The sequence below is a fragment of the Aphelocoma coerulescens genome, chromosome 1 (genome assembly GCF_041296385.1).
Source record: "Aphelocoma coerulescens isolate FSJ_1873_10779 chromosome 1, UR_Acoe_1.0, whole genome shotgun sequence".
Taxonomy (NCBI): Eukaryota; Metazoa; Chordata; class Aves; order Passeriformes; family Corvidae; genus Aphelocoma; species Aphelocoma coerulescens.
In genome coordinates this window covers 26,494,004-26,514,532 of record NC_091013.1, presented here as the reverse complement: position 1 = coordinate 26,514,532, position 20,529 = coordinate 26,494,004, and the positions used below count along the sequence as shown (strand labels likewise).

General features: G+C 44.0%; 1 protein-coding gene across 2 annotated transcripts in view; it reads right to left on the bottom strand.

The window, feature by feature from the left end:
- The window catches only part of PROZ (protein Z, vitamin K dependent plasma glycoprotein), a 31,266-nt gene extending 11,161 nt beyond the window's left edge, over positions 1 to 20,105 (bottom strand). For both annotated transcript variants that reach the window (XM_069004421.1, XM_069004442.1), the window contains exons 1-2: positions 20,021 to 20,105; positions 17,389 to 17,515 (exon numbers count right to left, since the gene is read on the bottom strand). In XM_069004421.1, the coding sequence (XP_068860522.1) occupies positions 17,389 to 17,503 (115 nt within the window). In that variant the 5' untranslated portion in view covers positions 17,504 to 17,515; positions 20,021 to 20,105. The remainder of the gene's footprint in view (positions 1 to 17,388; positions 17,516 to 20,020) is intronic.
- Between the last annotated feature and the right edge of the window lie 424 nt (positions 20,106 to 20,529).

Sequence of the window (20,529 nt, the reverse complement as noted above, 5' to 3'; positions counted from 1 at the left end):
CGAACATTTCTTTGTACCATAGCAAAGCACAGGCTGGACAATGACCTTAGGGACCAATTATATGACGTGGTTCTTTTATACGTTGTCTCCACAAAACATTTACCAAGGCTTAGCTGCAATGGGCAAATCCCACCAGCTTTTGGAGCAGCCAACCCCCCAAATGTAATTTCCCCCCTAGGGATGCATCTGAATGGATATGGCATTTTTCTTTTTCACTCTTAGGTTTGTAATGTTCATCCATGAAGGAGAGCATGGAAAACTTTTCCTGACACCAGGATTCCAGTCACAGAGATGCACAGACAGACAGAGTCCATGAAAGGAGGTGTAGGTACAGAGAGGACATAAACATTCCCTGGGCTGCTGAGCTGTGCACCCGGTGGATGGGGTGACCCTGCTTCCCAGCCCTGGACAAGAGGAAGGATAAACCCATTGGTGTGTGTAGGAACCCAGAGTGCTGAGAATATTTCTCTGCCTGTTTTTAAGGGTTCTTACCCCCCTGAACAACACTGGTTTAGCCTCCAACCTTGGAAAAAATTAACAACAATCAGACAAGAACTAGAAAATACAGTGGTGTGAATTAGGTGATAGACTACTATTAAGATTGTCACAGGGTGAAAAATTTAGAGGTTTTGGGCTTCTCTTTGTAGTAAATAGATAAGAGTAAAAAATATCAAAATGGAGGATTGTTGTTGTTCTCTAAACCTTCTTCTCCTTCTTCTACTACTCCATGTTCTGCAGTAAAAGTAGTTTGGAATGATTGGATAGAAAATTCCGCAGTTCCTAGTAGTGTTACTGAATAATTGGTAGGAAAATGAAAATAATGTACGTTTTTAGTAACTATTGGTTAAAATATCTTTTAAAGGCTGTGTAAATCTTGATAGAGAGCCTTCACTCCTGCTTTCTGTGCTCTATGCTGTACCTGGGTCACGCTAGTGGCTCTGTTCCTCTGATAAGACTTAATAAACAACTATCTGGAAGCATTGAAACTCAAGGAAAAGTCTCGGTTTTTCTTTGAAACTCTTTGCAAGGACTTTTAGAAAATTCTCTCCCATCAGGAGGGACTTGATTTACGGCACAGTTCAGTGTCAGGTGTGCAATGGCAATGGTGCTGCAGGGCTCCCAGCACAAGCAGCCTCATGGGAAGAGCAGGAAACCATTTCTACACTCAGAGCAACAACCAGTGAGAGGAAAGTGGGTTTTTTATTTAATCTGACTCATGAACAGAGATTGTTCTGTGTTTTCATGCCATAAATCCGCAGCTATTATTTGAGTATGCAGTTCTTTAATAAAGCATGGTTGATCTGAACATCCATGGGTAAATCCCCAAATAAAACTTCACTTGCCATCAAGTGCACCTTTGAACGCAAGCTTCAGCGAGTATTGAGGCTGATGAGAGAAAGAGACCACATCCCTCACCAAGGCCAGTCCTTACCAAGCCAGGGCTGATGTTACAGCTTGAATACCTGCTGCAAATAACCAAACCTGTGCTTTGAAACTCCATTGTGGGAGGGTTTTCCTGCACAGTTTCCACAAGGCTGTTCTTCCAGAAGTTCACTTGGAGTTAAAACCCTTCTAATACCAAGCTTAATTTTATTCACAGCCAGTTCATGACCTTACATATTTGTTTTGCACTCCTTGATATTTTTGCAGAACTAATTAATACAGCCTCCCATCCTCTTAGGTTACCTGTGTGTCCAGCTCTCCTTAGTAAATGAGCTCTCCATGCTCTCCTCAGTCGCTGAGGCCACCAAGTCCCATTGTACCTGTCTCAGCCAGAGCTTTCTTGGCTAGGAAAGGGAGAGCTGTTGCCAGTGGTCACATTTGGCAGGTGCTGGGGGCTCAGACAGCACCTCCTGTGCCCAGGAGTCACTGTGGAGGCTCATGTCCCCCTCCTTGCCTTGCACGGCAGTGGCTGTGTTGCTTTTCCACACTCCTCTGGCTGTCCATCCCCACGGGAGCACCTGCCAGTGAGGCTGCTGCTGTCGTCCCCCAGTGTCCTGGGGCTACTTGCTTTTACCTTCTTGTGATAATGAATATCACCCCACACATACACAGCACAGCCAGTCTGGCTCCCTTCGGCATGAGAAAAATGTCACCACTTGATGTCAGCACAGGACTTTGCAGAACCCAGCAAAAAAATCTGAGTCCGCAGATTTTTTTTTTTAAAGAGACTGTCTACATTTCACAAACGTAAACCTATGTCAATTAGGGAACTATTGTAGGTGTAAGTAAGTTACTCAAATTGGTTTAATATTACTAACACAGAGCTTCAGAAGCTGTATTCTCACAAGATCTTAGTTTACATGGTCTTTTTTCTCTTACTGTGGGATTTTTTTACAAAACATATCCCCTGCCTGAGCAGCTGTGTCCTTAGGAATGGGACATGGTGTACTCAGTACATATGGCAGTGACCTTGCTTCTTCTGTATTGACATCAATGCAGCAGGTTTACATTTTAACTTTCATATGACTATGAAAAACTTCATAAACAGAGGGGTTTAAAAGGGCAGTCCTTTCCTCATATGTTTCTTTATAGTTACTGGGATTTCTTTTTCCATTCCTTTAATTACCACAGCGAGCACATGGCGATGTGCTTCATTATGGAGTCCTGCACCCTATTTCCTGCAGCCCTGTTTAGGGATTGCCTTCCTCTTGGAGGGTTACTCATTCCAGGATGAAGCCTGCAGGCAGTGTCAGGTATGAAGTTAGCAGTTCCTCAGGATGGAGCAGCTGAGGGAGTTAGTCCTGCTTTAGCAACTGGTTCGTGTGGAAATTGTTCCCTGCCCAGTGCAGCAACCCAGGGGAAGTGGGTTTGCAGACCAGCTGCCCAGACAGTGATGGGGCAGTGACGGGGCAGTGATGGGGATGTATCAATTCCACCCATCTCATGCTATGGGTTGGCCATAAGCCCTGCTGCAGCATGATGGGCCAAGGGCAGCTGTCCTGAGTAACTCATCACATGCCTTTTTGGAAATGCATAGCTCAGCTAGTGAGCTGCTTTAGTGCAGTTAAAAACGGTCATGATTTCAGCTAAACACCTGGATTGCAATCAGCCAGGTCTGTTCACCACCTGCAGGAAAAAAAAAAAGGTTTTCTTGCCAAATCCAAAGTGTATCAGCATTTCTAAATGCAGGAGGAACTTGCAGCTGTTTCAAAAGAGCATCAGCACCATCTTTGTGGTGTGGTTACAGATTGCAGGAAACATTGGAGTAGCGAACAGGGGAAGGAATGTAACCCCAGGGAGTTCTGATTTTCTCCTTTAGGTGCCAGGCTCACAACAAGAGTGTGAGCCTACCCTCAAGGATGTGCAAGTCTCTGGATGCAGTGAAAACAAAAGCTACCTTGGAACTACTCTGACATTTGCTCCATCCCTGGAAGTGCTCAAGGCCAGGCTGGATGCGGCTTTCAGCAACCTGGTCTAGTGGAAGGTGTTCCCACCCATGGCAGGCAGTGTTGTACAAGGTTATCTTCGAAGGTCCCCTCTAACCAAAACCCTTCTATGAGTCTATGATCTCTGCAGATGCAAGCTCTGACATTTTCTGTTTCTGTGCATATATTGTTAAAAATAGCAAATGTTGTTAATATTTCATTTATTAAAATACATTATTTCTTCCACCTTCATTCTTCTTTACCTTTTCCCTCCCTCAACTTTTATATTAAAATTCTTTTCCCTACTAAAATTCCAACCAGTAAAACTGGTTATGGAAGAACAAGAAGATGGCAGAGCACATGCATAGACAGCACCACAGCACTTCAGCTCCTAGCTACAGTTTCAATGATGTATAAGGGGGGGTTGGTAAGGTGCTTACTTTTGCCCTGAGATGAGGAATATTGCCTCACCCCCTGTGAAAAATGAATCAAAATCACTTTGGAATCTATGCCATTTGGATAAAGACTTTTTTCCTCTGATTTTGTCTGGTAACATCTCCCCATTGCCTTAACCTAGAGTTCAGGATAAAAATTACTAAGGATGGCTCTCAGAGAAACCTAAACAGCAGATTTTTCAGGCAAACTCCTGGAACACTGACACAGTCTGAAGTGATAGACAACACAGACAATGAAGAGATAAAAAAGAATTTGGACTTTACCCAGAATTCAGACTTTTTAATGCAGTTTCCTGTTTCTTTGTCTTTCCTCCTGACTCTCTCCACTGAGGACATGGGGCAGGCAGCAGCCCTACAGCTTTGACCAGATATTATGATTTAAATTGTTCCTTTGACCAACCAGTCACTTCTTTTGCAACAGATGCAGCAGGAAGGAAGTCCTAACCTGAAGCACCAGTGCAAAGACTGCACCCGACATCTTCCACCCACAGTCCAGACATACGTAACTGGGTGGTGGAACTGGCTCCTACCATAAACCTGACTTCCAAGCCATGGGAGACACGGATTCTGTGGGCTTGTGCAACTGTCACACTGCTGGACTGCTTTTGGAGATTAACTTCTGCATTTATGGCAGGAAAAAAAACTCCATCCATATTGAAATAGGATGGCAAAAAAGCTTATTCAAGTTTCAAAGTACAGGATGACTTAAGTTAAAACTCTATTCTGTCTGTGCTGACCCAAAGAGCATTTGGGCAGAGCACTGATGATATGTGCCTGGGTACGTGTTTTGAGTGAGGATTGCAATTCTCTGTGCAATGAAGCAGCTATGGTAAGTGTCCCTGCAGACAGAATTTGTTCTTATCTAGTACTGAATATCTGAGGATGTTGATGATGGTGTTTCATGCCTGGCAATGCAAACTAGGAGGTGAAGGAGGAGAAGCTCAGATGACTGATTCCTCTGAATGCTTGTTGATCTAAAGACAGCAATCAAAGCCCATCAGAGGTGTCTGTGCCCTCTGTAACTGGTTATGAATAAACCGGGAGTGCTGCAGAACTGGGGCAAGTGGTCATGGAGAGCTGGGTGGGAGGAGAGATGGATGGCAATGAGGGAATGGGTCAGCAAGTGCAAGCCCTGTGTTATGGCCTCCCTGTAGTCCCTAGGACACATCCGAGCATGGCCCACAGCTCCATATATCAGGTTTGCCCTCCCTATAGTTTAGGGGTGAACTATAATTAGAGATTTCAACAGAGGTCCTATGGGAATTCACACAGGGGTATATCCTTTGAAGCAGTGATGTCAGGGAGGGATATATACAGCCATCAGGGGTTGAACTTCTATCCATGGCTTGAACACCATGACATACAATGCACTGTCACTCCTGAATTGAGTTCATTTAGCAACCTGAAGTTCAGGATGTTTCAGAGGAAAATGGCAGAGAAATAATACAAATGGGACAGACAGAGTGGGTTTCCTGAGTTTTTTATAGGGAAACCAGACAGTAACCATCGCAGAACAAAGTTAACTGCTCTATTCCTTTCAAACTGATCAACAAATTCAATTATAAAAATCATCCCAAACTGGTGACTTTTACAGTTGAAAACTGGATATGGTGAAGCTAGAGAATGAGAAAAACATTGCACATTTTATGCCACAATCCAATTTGTAACATCTTTTTCCTGTCTTCCAAAACATGTACTGACACACTTTTTGAAGTACAAGACAGAGTACTTTTTCTGTAGAGACTCAAATATGTCAATATCTGCTTCACAATTTTTACATACCACTGAACTGGCTGCAAAACAAATAATTTTTTTCTCTGGATTGAAATAAGGCAGAGGATGTCAGGTTCAGCTGGTAAGAGAGTTAAGCTTTTATTAGTCTTGAAATATTAGTTCCCCTTGTAGAGTTAAAATCTTTTCAGTTGTGAATGATTTAAATAATACTTCATATAAATAGTAACATATAACAATATTGTAACTTTTAGGGTATGCAATGCATTCACTTTATTATAGCCAAAATCATTCTATCAATAACGCTGGTGAAGAAAGTATCTCAGAAAGAAAGCAAGAAGATATCAGAAGAGCAGTGATTTTGGTGACGATAACCAAGCCTTTCCAAATCAATGAACTTCATCTAACAGCTCATTTCACTCAGGGACATGCCCAGTTAATTAGACTCTTGTGGATACATGAGTGTGGGGAATCACAAAAGGTGGAAAGGATTTTAGGTGTGAGAAATAGAAACAGGCCTCAGGAAATAAAGCAAGGGATTTAGAATTCAGCTTTGCCTGGGAAAATTAGAATAAGGTACAGTTATAAGCAACAAGGACATTAAAAGACAATGGTTAGTTCTTAGGCTTTGCCTAGATGGATGTTGAAGTTGCAAAAAGTGGATTTTGTTAGAGAGAGATAAGTTTAACCTTAATAATAGGATGTTGTATGTTATTATATAAGGCATAACAAGTGACTGTTGTGTACAATGGAGGTACGTGCACTATTATAGATAGGTTAAGACAGATGTCTGTTACTTTTAGAAGCACGCTATTGGCCAAAATAGCTTTTAAGAATGCTTTGCAGCCAGGAAATCAGGGGATGTCTCTGTGACACCGTGAGCTCTGTACCAACTTTGTCTCAACTCTGTATGTGAGACTGATAAACTAATAGAAGCTCCTGGAATGCTTGTCCGGGCCCCCCGTCCCGTTTGCCGGAGATCGCTGGCACATAATGGTGCCCTACGTGTGAGGCAGAGGATACGTTTTAGAATCCTCCGGGACTGCTCTGCCAGTCTCGCCAGCCAGAAGCCCTACATAGGAAAAATAGCTGCTGGAAGGAAGCAGACCCCTCTCTTGGAACGAAAGAGCCTCTCCTGTCCTCGCCTTCCTGGACCCCGGTGTGAGGTGAGAGACGGGACCTGTGGGGAACTTAAAGGATGGGACAATACTCGTCCAAAAGTAAACGGGACGCTTTTCACCGAATTATGACGTTTTTAAAAAGAACTCTTACACCAGTGTCCAGAGAAAAGAACTGACAGACTTGCTGGCCTGGGTTGATAAAAACTTCCCATCTATAGACCCGAAATCTGCCTTAACCTATGATTTCTGGGACATGGTAGACTGGAAACTATGTAACACCTTATCTTTGGACCGGGGAGAGACAGTAGCACAGTTATTTCCTATGTGTAGGATACTGATGGAGATTTTTAAAAGCACTGGATGCCAGGGGGAAATTACAGGGACCCCTAAATCTCAAACCATTCCGGGGACTCTGCCTAGGCTCCAAACTGACGCCCCAGAACCCTGCCCGCGTGTCTCTGACCAGCAGAGCATCCCTGCCTTAGCCCCCGCCCCTCCTCCCGCGACTCCCGCCGCGTCCTTTCCTGTGTCTCCTCCCACGTCCCTTCCCAGGTCTCCTGCCGCGTTTTGCAGCGTTCCTGGGGTTTCCCCGCCGTCCAAAAACGGTCTCCCGACCCCCCCCGACCCTCATCACTCTCCTTCCACCGCGGTATCCCCAGCCCCTCATGTCCCTAGCTCACAAGCCTATGCTTTCCGGATCCTAACTCGTCGCAAGTTTACGGCGTCCCTGCTTCCGCGCCTCTGCCTCCCTCCGACCCCTCTGTTACCCCTGCCGCTCCTGTCCAGCCCCTGCCACTCCGTTCTGACGGATGAGCCCCGTCACACCCCCCAGACAGCCTGTTCCGACCCTTGCAGCCAGTTCCCTCCTCCCAAAACCCCTTCGCGGCTTCTCTCGAGCGGGGGGAGCGGTCCGGCTGGCCGCAGCTGGGGGCAGTCCCTCCCCCGGCTCGGCGCTGCCGTCACCGCTTCCCGCTTTGAGTCAGGTTTCGCAGAGCTCGGCTGGACGGCCGGCTGCAGCCCCCGCTGGTGTGGGGGCCGGGCAAAGCCGTGCTGGCCTCGTTCCCACGGTCCTGGGAGCGGCTCCGGTCGGTCCCGCCCCGGGGGGCGGCGGTCCCGCCCCGGGATGCAACGGCATCGCCCCTGTTTCTGCTCCTGCTATTCCTGCCCCGGGACACAGCGCTATGCCTTCTGTCCCCGCCCTTCCCATAGCAGGGCAGAGCTGTGCTAGCCCGGTGCCCGTGGCTCCCGGAGCTGTGACCGCTCCTGGAGCTGCTGGAGCTGCTTGTAGTTCTGCGGTTGCTAAGATACATCTGGAAGGGGGTAGGAAGAGGTGTTGCTGCTGAGCCACAGACATTGCTGCCAACTCAAATACAGATACCTGATTTAACATAGAGTTCAGGACTTCATTCAACTGAACAAGTTACAGGAACAAATTCAGAAACTAAACAATTATGCCTGCCAGATTGGTCTGAAATCCAACGGAATACTAAGCAGGATGAAGGGTTTGGTTCTTTAAATGGGTAACTCCTTGCTGTGCCTGTAAGATGTAGCAAAAATAGTCGTAATCCACAGTACAAATCTCTATCACACTATGATATTAAGAAACTTAGGCTGCAAAAGATAGTGGTCTGCTTTCTCCCTATTTTAATAGTGTGGTGAAAAGCATTTTTAACTCTTATGATCTTGTTCCTGATGATTGTAAAATCATAGCTTCTATGATTTTGACAAATTCCCAATACATTTATGGGACTTGGAATGGAGAAGGCTACTTGCCAAGTTGATTGATAATTATGGGGATACTCCTTATGCCCACTTTACCCTTGCTCAGTTAGGTGGAGATAGCCTGTTACAGTGGGGATACTGTAACACACCTATATCAAACCAGGAGTCCCGTGGAAAAGAAATATATATAGACGGATACTTGCTAGATGTTTCAGAGATGTTTATTTCCCCAGCCGCATGGCCGGGGCTCTGCCGAGGAACTGCTACAGTCAGCACCCGAGGGTCCTTTTCCTGTGCAGGAAACACAAACCAACCAATAGGGAATGAGGCTGACCAGGGGCAGGGAAACGCCGTGCCTCCCCTCAGGGCTACATGGCGGGGGGAGGAGACCCCGACAATAGCCCATGTGACAAACCTGAGGACCAAGCAGGAACACTGCCTAGGAATGTTTTAGGAGATACAAAACATGCTGCAAGAAAAGCTCTGCTTACCATGGAGCCTGCAGGTAGCCACATGAATGCTTATTCCACAATCAGGCAAGGTGAAAATGAGACTTAACGGGGCCTTTTTAATCGGCTAACACAGGCCGTGGAGAGGCAGTGCCCTGATGAGCAGGCTCATCCATACCTTATTAAAAGCCTTGCTCTGGCCAATGCAAACGAAGAGCGCAGAAAGGTCATTTTAGCTTTGCCTGATACATCCCCAACTGTCCAGCAAATGCTTCCTGCTTGCAGCAGGCCTGACACCCCACAGCATCTTGCTAGGATACAAGCTAATGCTCTTGGGGAGCAGATTGCAAAATCCCAAGATGCCTTGGGAGAATCCCTGGGAAATAAATTTGAAAAGATTATGGAGGCACAAACAAAAATTATGGAGAAAACTCTTGCTGCTGTGCAATTTGGCTCTGCCAAAGGGCTTTGTTTTAGCTGTGGAAAGCCTGCTCAAGTGAAAAAGGATTGTCCTGCAGCAGCTGCACAAGCTAAGCCAACTACTGTGTGCCCTCGATGTCAAAAAGGGAAACATCCAAAGCATTGTCATTCTTGATTTGATATCGATGGCAGCCCTTTGCAGGAAAACTCCAAAAGGAGCACAGGAGGGTGCCATCATGTGATGAAACAAATTAGGGACCCCAGCCAGAAAGTTTTATCCCCATGTCACCACCAGTGGGGAACCCAAGCCAAGTGTCATTTGCTCCTGTGCTTGCAACCCCTTGAGCAACCCCATCTTACTACCCACAGGGGCAAAGATTGAGCTGGCAACTTCAAAATTAATATGCCTTTTAAACAACTTTTTTTTAATGAACATATTCCTACTGGAGTTACTGGCTTGTCACCATAGAGACAAGACTTTTTAATTATAGGCAAGGACAACAACAGAGATCTTGGACTTTCAGTCCTTCCAGCCATTGTTTCAGCAAGCTGTGGTGAAGAGCTGATGATTTTAGCTCTTGCATTCAGTGTTCCCTTGGTAATTCCACCAAAAACTCCTATTGCCATTGCATTTGCTTTTCCTGTGAACACCCACGAACAAAATACATGTCAAAAGACTTCATTGCTAACTAGCAAAGTTGTGTATCCAGCTGTGCTGTTTCAGAACTCTACTCCAGGGACCGAGGTCTCTTGGGTGGAACATGTAAGCTGCAATTGACCAGAGCTGACCTGCAGCCTGACTCACCTGGGCAGGACTGTTTACATCACAGGTCCTGAAGGGAAGACAGCGACGGTTCGTCCCTTCGTCATGCAGAAACCCCTCACCGTGTGGGGGAGAGACGTGCTGTCTCAGTGGGGAGTGAAACTGGAAGTGGGCCTGTGATGGGAACTATGCCAAAACCCACCACTCTAAAGCTGGAAAAACTGATAATCCTGTCTGGATCGATCGATCGATTTTTTACCAGAGAAAAAATTAAACATCCTCAAAAACTTAGTAAAGGAGCAACTACAAAAAGACCACATCTCCCCCACGAATAGTCCCTGGAATTCACCAGTGTTTGTCATCCATAAGAAGACTTCAGGTTCCTGGAGATTGCTTCATGATCTGAGGAAGATCAATGAAGTGATTGAAGATATGGGACCCCTCCAACCTGGACTTCCTTCTCTATCAATGATTCCTAGAGACTGGCCTCTTGTCATCATCGATTTAAAGGACAGTTTTTTCAACATACTGCTTCACCCTGAGGATGCCCCAAGGTCTGCCTTTTCGGTTCCAGCCATCAATTGAGGTGAACCATTGCAGAGGTATCACTGGAAATCATTGCATCAAGGGATGAAAAATTCTCCTACAATTTGCCAATATTTCGTCGCACAAGCTCTGTTTCCAGCTTGACAGAAACACCTACAATCCATGATTCTACACTACATGGATGATTTGCTCATCACAGCACCAACACCAGCAGAGATGGAACAAACTTGTGACAGTGTTGTTGCTGGAGTTCAAAATGCCAGGCTGGAAATATCCACATCAAAAATCCAAGAAATCCCACCCTGGAAATTCTTAGGATGGAGGATGAATGAACACACCATCACATCACAGAAGATACAACTGTGAACCAGCGTCCACACCTTGCAAGATCTGCAACAGCTTTTGGGAGAAGTTAACTGGATCAGACCTATCCTGGGAATTACCAACAATGAACTTGCCCCACTCTTCGACTTATTACGAGGAGACTGTGACATCAGATCTCCGAGAAGTCTAACACCTGAAGCTCAAGCAGCCCTTGAAAGGGTCACAGAAGCTTTTCAGAGGCGACAAGCCCATCATTGTGCTCCAGAAAAACCCTTTTTCCTTGCAGTTTTGGGGGAAAAGTTGCAGCTTTATGGTCTCATTTTTCAATGGGACCCTTCTGAAAGGGATCCTTTGTTAATAATGGAATGGGTTTTTCTTCCTTACAGGTCTCCAAAGACGATTTCTACAACTCTGGAGATGGCTGCACAGATTGTAATTAGAGCCAGAACAAGATTGTTAACTTTAGCAGGCCAAGAATTTTCTGTAATCTATTTACCTTTGAAAAAGGAGTACATTGATTGGGCATTGCAAAATTCAGATGACTTACAAAATGCATTGCTAAATTTTTCAGGTGTTTGTTCTATTCACTATCCAGGTCACAAATTGCTGCAAGCAAAATTAAATTTTAGAGAAAAAACACTGTTAAGTGAAGAACCATTGAGTGCCATAACTTTTTAGTGATGGTTCAGGAAAAACGCACAAATCAGTCACTGTGTGGTTAAATCAAAAAACTAAAACATGGGAGTCTGACATTCAAATAGTAGAAGGATCTCCTCAAATTGTTGAATTGGCTGCTGTAGTCAGGGCTTTTCAACTTTTTCCCGAACCTTTCAGTTTAATTACAGACTCTGCTTATGTTGCTAATGTAGTTAAAAGAATAGAAGGATCAGTTTTAATGGACGTTAATAACGATACCTTATATCACTGGCTTTTAAGTCTTCATACAATTTTGCAACGCAGAACTAACCAATATTTTGTTGCTCATATTAGGGCTCATTCCTCGCTTCCTGGAAGGGAATGCAACTATGGTTGTTTCAAACACTTTGCCAAACATCTTTGAACAAGCAAAACTGAGTCATGCCTTTTCCCACCAAAATGCACAAGCACTTGTGAGAATGTTTCACATTTCTAAAAGTCAACCCAAAACTATCATTAGTACTTGCCCTGATTGTCAGCTTGTGCAACCCCCTGTTTCTACAGGAGCTGTCAATCCACGGGGTTTGCAAAGCCTGCAGTTATGGCAAACAGACATTACCAAATACCACTCTTTGGGAAATTTAAGAACATTCATGTGTCAGTGGACACATTCTCAGGAGTGCTATTTGCCTCTGTTCACACTGAAGAAACTGCCAATCATCCCTGTAAACACTTTTTGCAAGCATTTGCTTCATTAGGCATACCCCAAGAAGTCAAAACAGACAATGGTCCCGCATACATGTCCCAAAAATTGGCCACATTTTTAATGGATTGGGGTGTTCACCACACCTTTGGTATTTCCCATTCCCCCACAGGTCAGGCAATTACTGAGAGGACACATCACACCCTGAAACATATTTTAGATCAACAAAAGGGGGGAATGGAGGCAACACCACAGATGAAATTGCGTAAAGCTTTATATGTTTTTAATTTTTTGAACAGCTCTTTTGCAGAACCTGATCCTCCAATTTTTAGGCATTTTTCAAATAACACACAAGCAAAATTGAGAGAAAATCCTCCTGTTTTAATTAGAAGTCCTGAGACAGGACAAATTGAAGACCCTTTTCGGCTAATAACTTTGGACAAAGAGTATGCTTGTGCTTCCACAGGTGCAGGACCTAAGTGGGTCCCCGCAAGGAACATCAAACCATATCGCACACGAGAACGCTTTGACAACTCTACGAGCAAAGAAGCAGGCACGCAGACGAGAGCTGAACAGAGAGACTGCAAGTCTTGCTCACCCTTGCTCACCCGTGGAATTTGCAAACCTTGATTTCTTGTCATGTTAAATAAGTGATCTGTTGGTTTCGTAGAGCTCTTTTGGCAAAAGCGTGGTATCTATTGTGTTCAGTAAAGGTGTGTCTGCAGAGGTGAAATTCCCACTCTTGGGGAGTTTCACCATTGCCATTTGGTTTCCCAACAGCTTTGGGAAGGAACAAAACCAGGATTTGTGAATTGTAATATATGGGAAAGTCTTTTGCCAAAAAGTAGCTCTTGAAAATGGAGCAAAATCAAATGTTTTATTGGAGCTTGCTAGCTTTGCTTGCTTTTTGCAATGCAGATCTCCCTGTGGCACAATCAAAAACAACTGTTTGGGTCATCTTAGCCAAGGCAGCAGGCTCAGATACCATATGCCTGTCCAATTCAAACCCAGAAAAGCCTTTTGCAACCTGTCTAGTCAGTGTGCCAGTAAAAAAATTGGCTGATACCCATATATCATGATCTCTTGACCAAAAAGAAACTTAACTGTAAGCCAGGTGACATTGCTAGTGGGAGCAGTCCTGTAAAGGATTGGGATCTTTGGGCCATAAAACTCCCCAGAGCAACTGTTGAACCCCAGGAATTAGAAATTTTGGGCTCCTTGACAATGGATTTCTGCATTACCTTTCCAGATAACAATCAGCAAAAGAAAGATCCTCCCAGACACAATGTCACTCCTAATCACTCTGTCTATAAAAATGCAAGTTTTTGGTGTAATTGCTCAGGCAGTCAGGGTGGATGTTCCGGAGCTGATCAATATCCATGGCAATTACCAAAAGGATATTGGTTCATTTGTGGAGATAGGGCTTGGCAAGGCATTCCATCATGCCTTGAAGGCGGTCCATGCAGCATTGGACAACTTACTGTGCTAGCACCCAATGGTAAACAGTCATGAGGGAAAAACATAGAGAGAAAAGATCTGCTTATCCCTATAGTGAGAATTGTAACAGTGAGTTCAGACCCTGAAAAAAAGCAGCAAGGGTTTCAACAAGTTTGTTGGTACCCCAGCTTGCCTCAGCAATGGCACTGAAGCAATTGGATTGGGTAGGATATTGGCTGAGTAAACAAACCAATGCCACATCCATTGCAATCTGTGATACGCTGGCTGACGTCAACAGTGTTAGGCATGCTACTCTTCAAAATAGAGCAGCAATTGATTTCCTTTTACTGGCACATGGACATGGTTGTGAAGAATTTGAAGGATTGTGCTGTATGAATTTGTCTGTCCACTCTGAATCCACCCACAAAAGTATACAAAAACTAAAAGACCTAATGTCTCAAATTCAAAAAGACAGTGGATCATGGCTAGACGGTTTGTCTGATGGATGGAGCTCTGCACCTTGGTTGAAGGAGCTTTGCAAGGCAGGTTTATATGTGTTGATGATTGTAGTGGTGATACTGATAGTTATGCCTTGTATTCTTTAGTGTGTGCAACAAATGACAGACAAAACTGTTAAGGAAGTTTTTGTCGTACAAGAAAATGATGTAAGAAAAGGGATCACAGAAAGTTCTCAGAATTTTACACAGGCAATTACAGATGAAGGTTTTGAATTAAGGCCTTGGAACGGATGAGACCTATTTGAACGACACAAAACAACTAACGCTGGATTTGACCTACATTCCTGAAATAGATCTGACCTTTCACAGCATTAAAATTGCTGTGGTGTAAAATAGCACTGCTTAGAGTAAGCAGACAAAGTGCCTTTATGCAGAGGAGCTATGAAATGCAAGGTAGTCGATAAGCAACAAAGTCAAAAAGGTTTCTTTATAGTTGTACCGAGAGGGGGAACTGTGGGGAATCACAAAAGGTGGAAAGGATTTTAGGTGTGAGAAATAGAAACAGGCCTCAGGAAATAAAGCAAGGGATTTAGAATTCAGCTTTGCCTGGGAAAATTAGAAGGTACAGTTATAAGCAGCAAGGACATTAAAAGACAATGGTTAGTTCTTAGGCTTGGCCTAGATGGATGTTGAAGTTGCAAAAAGTATATTTTGTTAGAGAGATAAGTTTAAGCTTATGTCATGGGTTAGCAAAGCATAGTCCCGGAAGTGATGTTCTTGTGAAGGGGTTCTTACAGCTCCTCTGTGACCTGACAGAACCTATCAGCTGGCCAGTTTGAATATGGACAAGTGTTTTAGCCACTTAAATTGTGACCGCCTCTGTGATCCACATTTAAGAATAGACAAACCCCGGGCAGAGCTCTCTCTCGTTTCCAGTGCTGGCACAGGTGGTTGTGGGGCCTGTGCAGGGGCCGGCAGGCCCGGCCTAGGCCCTGCTCGGGCCAGGCTGGGCCGGGCCGTGGCCATCCTGGAGCCGATGGGCCCCGTTCCACCCGTGGAACCCCCCACAGCTCCGCTATGTGCAGCCAGAGTGGCCCAGTTCCCCTTCTCCAGTGCGGCCAAGATTCAGCTGAAGCTGCCCTGCTGTCCACCGAGGTGAGATTAACCCTTTTAGTGCTGTGAAAAGCTGAAAACCTGAGGGAGAAGAAAGAGGAGATGCTTAAAGTTGAAATTCTGTTGTAACGCTATGATGTATCAGAGTACCCGCTGTAATTTCATGAAGGCATGGGGGGTGGAGTGTTCAACTTGTACTTGTGAGCAAAAGCACCTGCGCTGAGATAGGCAGATGCTGAAGCAGCTGTAATTTGATGAGAAGTTTGAACAGGGAGTGATGGAAGCAATGAGGACTCTTACTCCACATGGAAAGGGGAAGACCTCTGTTCCTAGAGATGCTCCCAGAGATAGTCCTAAAGATGAAGATGAGGAGGACCCTTTGCTCCCAGGGAAGGAGGAGGGCCTCTGTTCTTAGAGATTAAATGTTCCCAGAGATGGGCGAACTTTTGTTTCTGAATGGCTCAACCTTAAAATTGTACCCCAGTAATTCAAGAGTGGACCCTTGAAAGCAGTTGTGGGAAAAGCTGCAAGTTGGGGGAAGGGACTCCCACATATGAGCAGAGAACAAACCCGGGCAGCTGTCTTGTTGTGATAATGTTTTCATAGCATGGGCAAGAGAGACTCCTCTTCCTAAATGGACTGAACAACATTATTATGGAAGTGGTAAACAGACTGAACATCTCAAGGGTTGTCTTTTTACAATGTCAATGGGAGAAGGGAGAAAGGTAGGGGGGAGGAGAAGTGTTCTGAAGGTGTGGTATGATTTTTTTTCTCCCCTCTTTCTTCTTTTAGGTCTGTTAATAAACTTCTTTATATTCTTTCAAGTTTTGTGCCTGCTTTGCTTTTCTTCCAATTCTTATCTCACAGAAGGTAAACAGTAATGAGTATTTTGGACCAAACCATTACATCTTAATAATGGGATGTTGTATGTTATTAGATAAGGCATAACAAGTGACTGTTGTGTACAATGGAGGTACGTGCACTATTATAGATAGGTTAAGACAGATGTCTGTTACTTTTAGAAGCACGCTATTGGCCAAAAAAGCTTTTAAGAATGCTTTGCAACCAGGAAATCAGGGGATGTCTCTGTGACACTGTGAGCTCTGTACCAACTTTGTCTCAACTCTGTATGTGAGACTGATAAAAGCTCCTGGAATGCTTGTCCGGGCCCCCCGTCCCATTTGCCGGAGATTGCCAGCACATGAGTGGTTTTCACATTTTCTAGGTTTTTTCCTGTATACATGCTTATAGATCTAGAAAATCAGGTAGCCTTTTCAGAGGCTTTTAAAGTGCTGTCCAACTCTGATACTGTCTTGCTTTGATATTATTCTAGTCCAGCTTGTTTCTGTAAAGAATGTACTGCCACAGAAACATTGAAGTAGTTCCAACTTTCATGGCAATGGTCAATTTGAATGAAGGCAAAGTGTAACTTGTTATTAATGTATTTAGGTTGCCACGTGTTAACTGCAGAAAACCTGCAGTTGTTAGAAGAAAAGAGAAAGGCAGATTGTATTTCTTTCAAATTGAACAGGTGATATTTGAGGAGAAACAAGTGAGTTATAACTCAGTCATATTATGTTACTACCACTGAGATGATGATGAATCCTTGTGAACTGTGTACTGTAAAGGGAGAAGTTTCTCGGATTTCCACTTATTTGGATCTGTAGGTGTTCAGCATGTCCCAAAGACCTTGAAAATAGACACCAACTTTTATCAATCAAAAATCTAACCTGTTACTTTCTAATAAAATCCTCCATAGCATGAAAGGCCTGTTTCAGTCTTTGGGAGAAGAGGAACCTGAGCCCTGTTGTAATCACCAGTTTCTGATATGGCTTTACCCCTGCTGGGACATGGGTTTTGCAGTCCCCTGAGAGAACACACTCAATTGCACAGAATACTTTCTTGAGCTATTTTTGCTGCCACACATCCCTCACAGCTGCATAATTTGATGTTACTTAAGTTATGTCCTTTAGCTAAGGTCTTACTAAATTTATTATCAACAGCTTAAGTAAGCCATGTGAGAGGCCTGAACAATTAACATTATTCTTTATGCTACAGTGGCACTGCAACACATCAGCACTTCCCAAATGTGGTACAGACATGATGTGTCCCATAGAATGAACTATAAATGTGGTTTTGTACCTCCAGAAACACAGGTTTTGTCATTGCCCAGGGCATAGCCAGCAGCACAGGAATATAAGACTCCTTCATCTTCAGTTTTGCAGATGTGCTCACAGTTCCCAAGTTGACCTTGCATCACCTGGTATGACTACAAAGGAGACAAAGGCTGGTTACAGATCCATGGTGACTTCATAAAAGTATAAGCAGCTTGTAAAAGCTGGCTCGCAAACATCAGTCAAACACCCCACCACTTCAGGAAATACAGTACAATTCCTGCAAGAGGCCTTAATAATAACAACAGATGTATTATTATTTTAAAAATGGTAAGGTGTCAACATTAGGTAGACCACTATTATTCTACATCTAATGCTGTGTTTCCCAGCTGTAACTAACAGTCCTTAGAGGGCAGTTCAAGGAGCAATCTGTACTTGCCACAGCAGCCATCATACTAAGGCAAAGATGAACATGAGTGTGGGTAAGAGGCAAATATTAGTAACAACTAAAGCATCAATAATAAATGAGGTATTGGACTCTTGGTAGATCCTTGCAATATTCCTTTGTCATCTGTATATGGCTCATGCTACTTCAGCTCAGTCCTGGTATTGCAATATCACAGAGTGAGAGAGCACTTCCTGGCTCCAACAGTGCAAGAGCAAGTAAACTGGTCCTAACAGATGTTGTCTAACCTGTTCCTACAGATTCATAATGAGATTCCACTGCTCACCCACCCAGCTTAACACACTCCTTAATTAGCCTTACAATGTCTAAAAAGTGTTTCCTAACATCTAATCTCAGTGGCCCTCAGAGTGATGGGATCCCATTACTTCTTGCCCTAGCTGTTCATCCTCATGAAAATGAAGAAGTCTGGCTTTTATTACACATTTTACAAATTTCTGTGGTTGTGTGTAGTGGGACCAAAGGTGAAATTTTGGTTTTGTGTTTACGTAATTGCCTTCTATCTATGCTGGACCACTGTTTCTGTTTCCCAAGACTGCCTCAACGCTCATCTCCACTTATGGTAGCCCTTCTAGTCCGAAACAAGGTAAAAAAGCAGTGAGTAAACACTCTTTTCTGTCTGGCATGTTACTGTGGAAAATACCAGTGTCAGAGGCCTTCAGGCTTGCCTGTGTGGAGCTTTGCACTCCATATGATCTTTCAACCAAGTGGCACTGTTTCTTGACCAGATTTGCACCAAACTTACAAATTTTCTCTTTCTGTTGCAATAAGTGTCCGATAAAATGATGTTAGAAGCCTCCCTTAAAGGAGAGACCTGAGGTTTACTCCATCTTTTGCAGCTACCCAGCCTGTTATCCTGTCTTTGGAGAAAATTGATGTGATTTTTCTCTTGGAGAAATTTGATGTGATTTTTTCCTGACTAGTGGAATTCAGCAGTTTTTTTCTTCCTTCTTGAGTGCAAGTTATTCGGTACCTTAAGGAAGAAAGACTTCCTTCTCCATTGGGCACAGACTAATATTCTTAGTCTTTCTTCCTTTATTCATATACTTAGATCAGCTCTTGATTTCCACATCATGTTTATCTTATTATATTTACTCCTCAGCTTTTCTGGTTTTATGTCAGGATGTTTACAATTCCTTTATACAAAGCTAGGCACTTTTATACTTCCTTTTGGAGGTCAGGTCACTCAAGATCTCAGAGTTTTAATCAATTGTCCTGTCCTTTCCTGACCTTGGGACAGTTGTGACATATGCCTTAAACACTTTCGGGTTTTGTGGGGATTTTAAAGAGAGACTCTCTTTTGAAAATATATTAATTATATTCTCTTGTTCTTTCTCTTTACTTCATTAATGAGCTCTGTCATTTTAACTGTTACCTTTATGGAAGTCATCTTCCATCTTTGTTTTGTCAGCAACTTCTAGTCTATATGTATTAACAGTAAATGCACATGAGTGCAGTCAAAATTGCTTTCTACATGTTTATATGAGAAGATTTTCCCTGAAACATTCTGAAGACTGTCAGGGCGCTCTGTATCCCACTAAGCACCTCTCCCATCTCATCTTTGCGATGTCAAAATCTACCTCTAACACATAGCTCTTATAATGGAGATGACTCAGGCATTTGTTCAGTTGTCTCCAACCAGAGACAACAGCAAAATTAAAATATAAGGCATACACCATATCTGCAATATGATTGATAAACTTGGTCTGTATAGAAGATCTCAGGGTCCAACCTGAAAGAGAGGTGGGATGATTTATCAAGTGGAGATGTGAAGATTTTGTGGAGATTTATAAAACTACAGTGGGTAATGGGGTAGGGTTCTTGTTCCCCTCTGCACAGTTAAATATGGTGGGTATCATTTTGTCCCCCAGCAGCTTACAAATGGAAAGTAAGGATTATTTAATTATCACATTTCTTGAGAATATGAAAAATAGCCCATTACTTGTGCTGTGCTTTTGAAAACACTACATGTTGACATACTGACCCCATAATTTACACAGTCCAAAATGGTATTCCCCATGTGCCTGAGCCCTGGATCTCATTACACTGCAGCTGGCAAAAAGAACCAAGGTGGGTGAGACAGCAAAGCTACTGGCTGTTCACTCATGCCCCCTGCCCTGCAAAGCAAAAATATTGACAACTACCTGTGTGGTTTAGGCAAAGCAGCACAAAGCCAAGTTAAAGCAAACGTCTCTACCTGTCTGCATCATCTGAAGGAAAAGGAGGACAACGGGAAGAAGCCACATTGTCCCGCGATGACCTGCCATGCCCATCCTCCAAGCTCTCTGCGCATCACCCACCGCTTTCTCAGCAGGGCTCTGGGGCAGCTGCTAAATGAGAAACACCACGGTGCAAAGGTCATTCACTCATGAGAAAACAAAGCCTCTAGGAGCAAAGTCTGTACTCACCGTCACCACGGCACAGCGTTAAGACACAAAAAAAAAGTGAGTGTGCTGCAGCAGTGCCACCCTGATGGCTTTGTGCTGGCAGAGCACCTCTAGGAGGCTTTCCTCTGGAAATTTTGACAAAGCATCCCTAAGGCAGCTGGACTATTTGGGCAGCAAGGAGCTAGAGTAAGTGATGTGGCTCTTGCCCTTGTCCCAGGGAAGGCAGAACAACCAGAAACAGAGCTTTGTGCCTCCTGCAAGCTGGGCCAAAGCAGGAAGGCACCCAAGAAGAGAGGAGCAGATCAGGGCACAAAGTTTG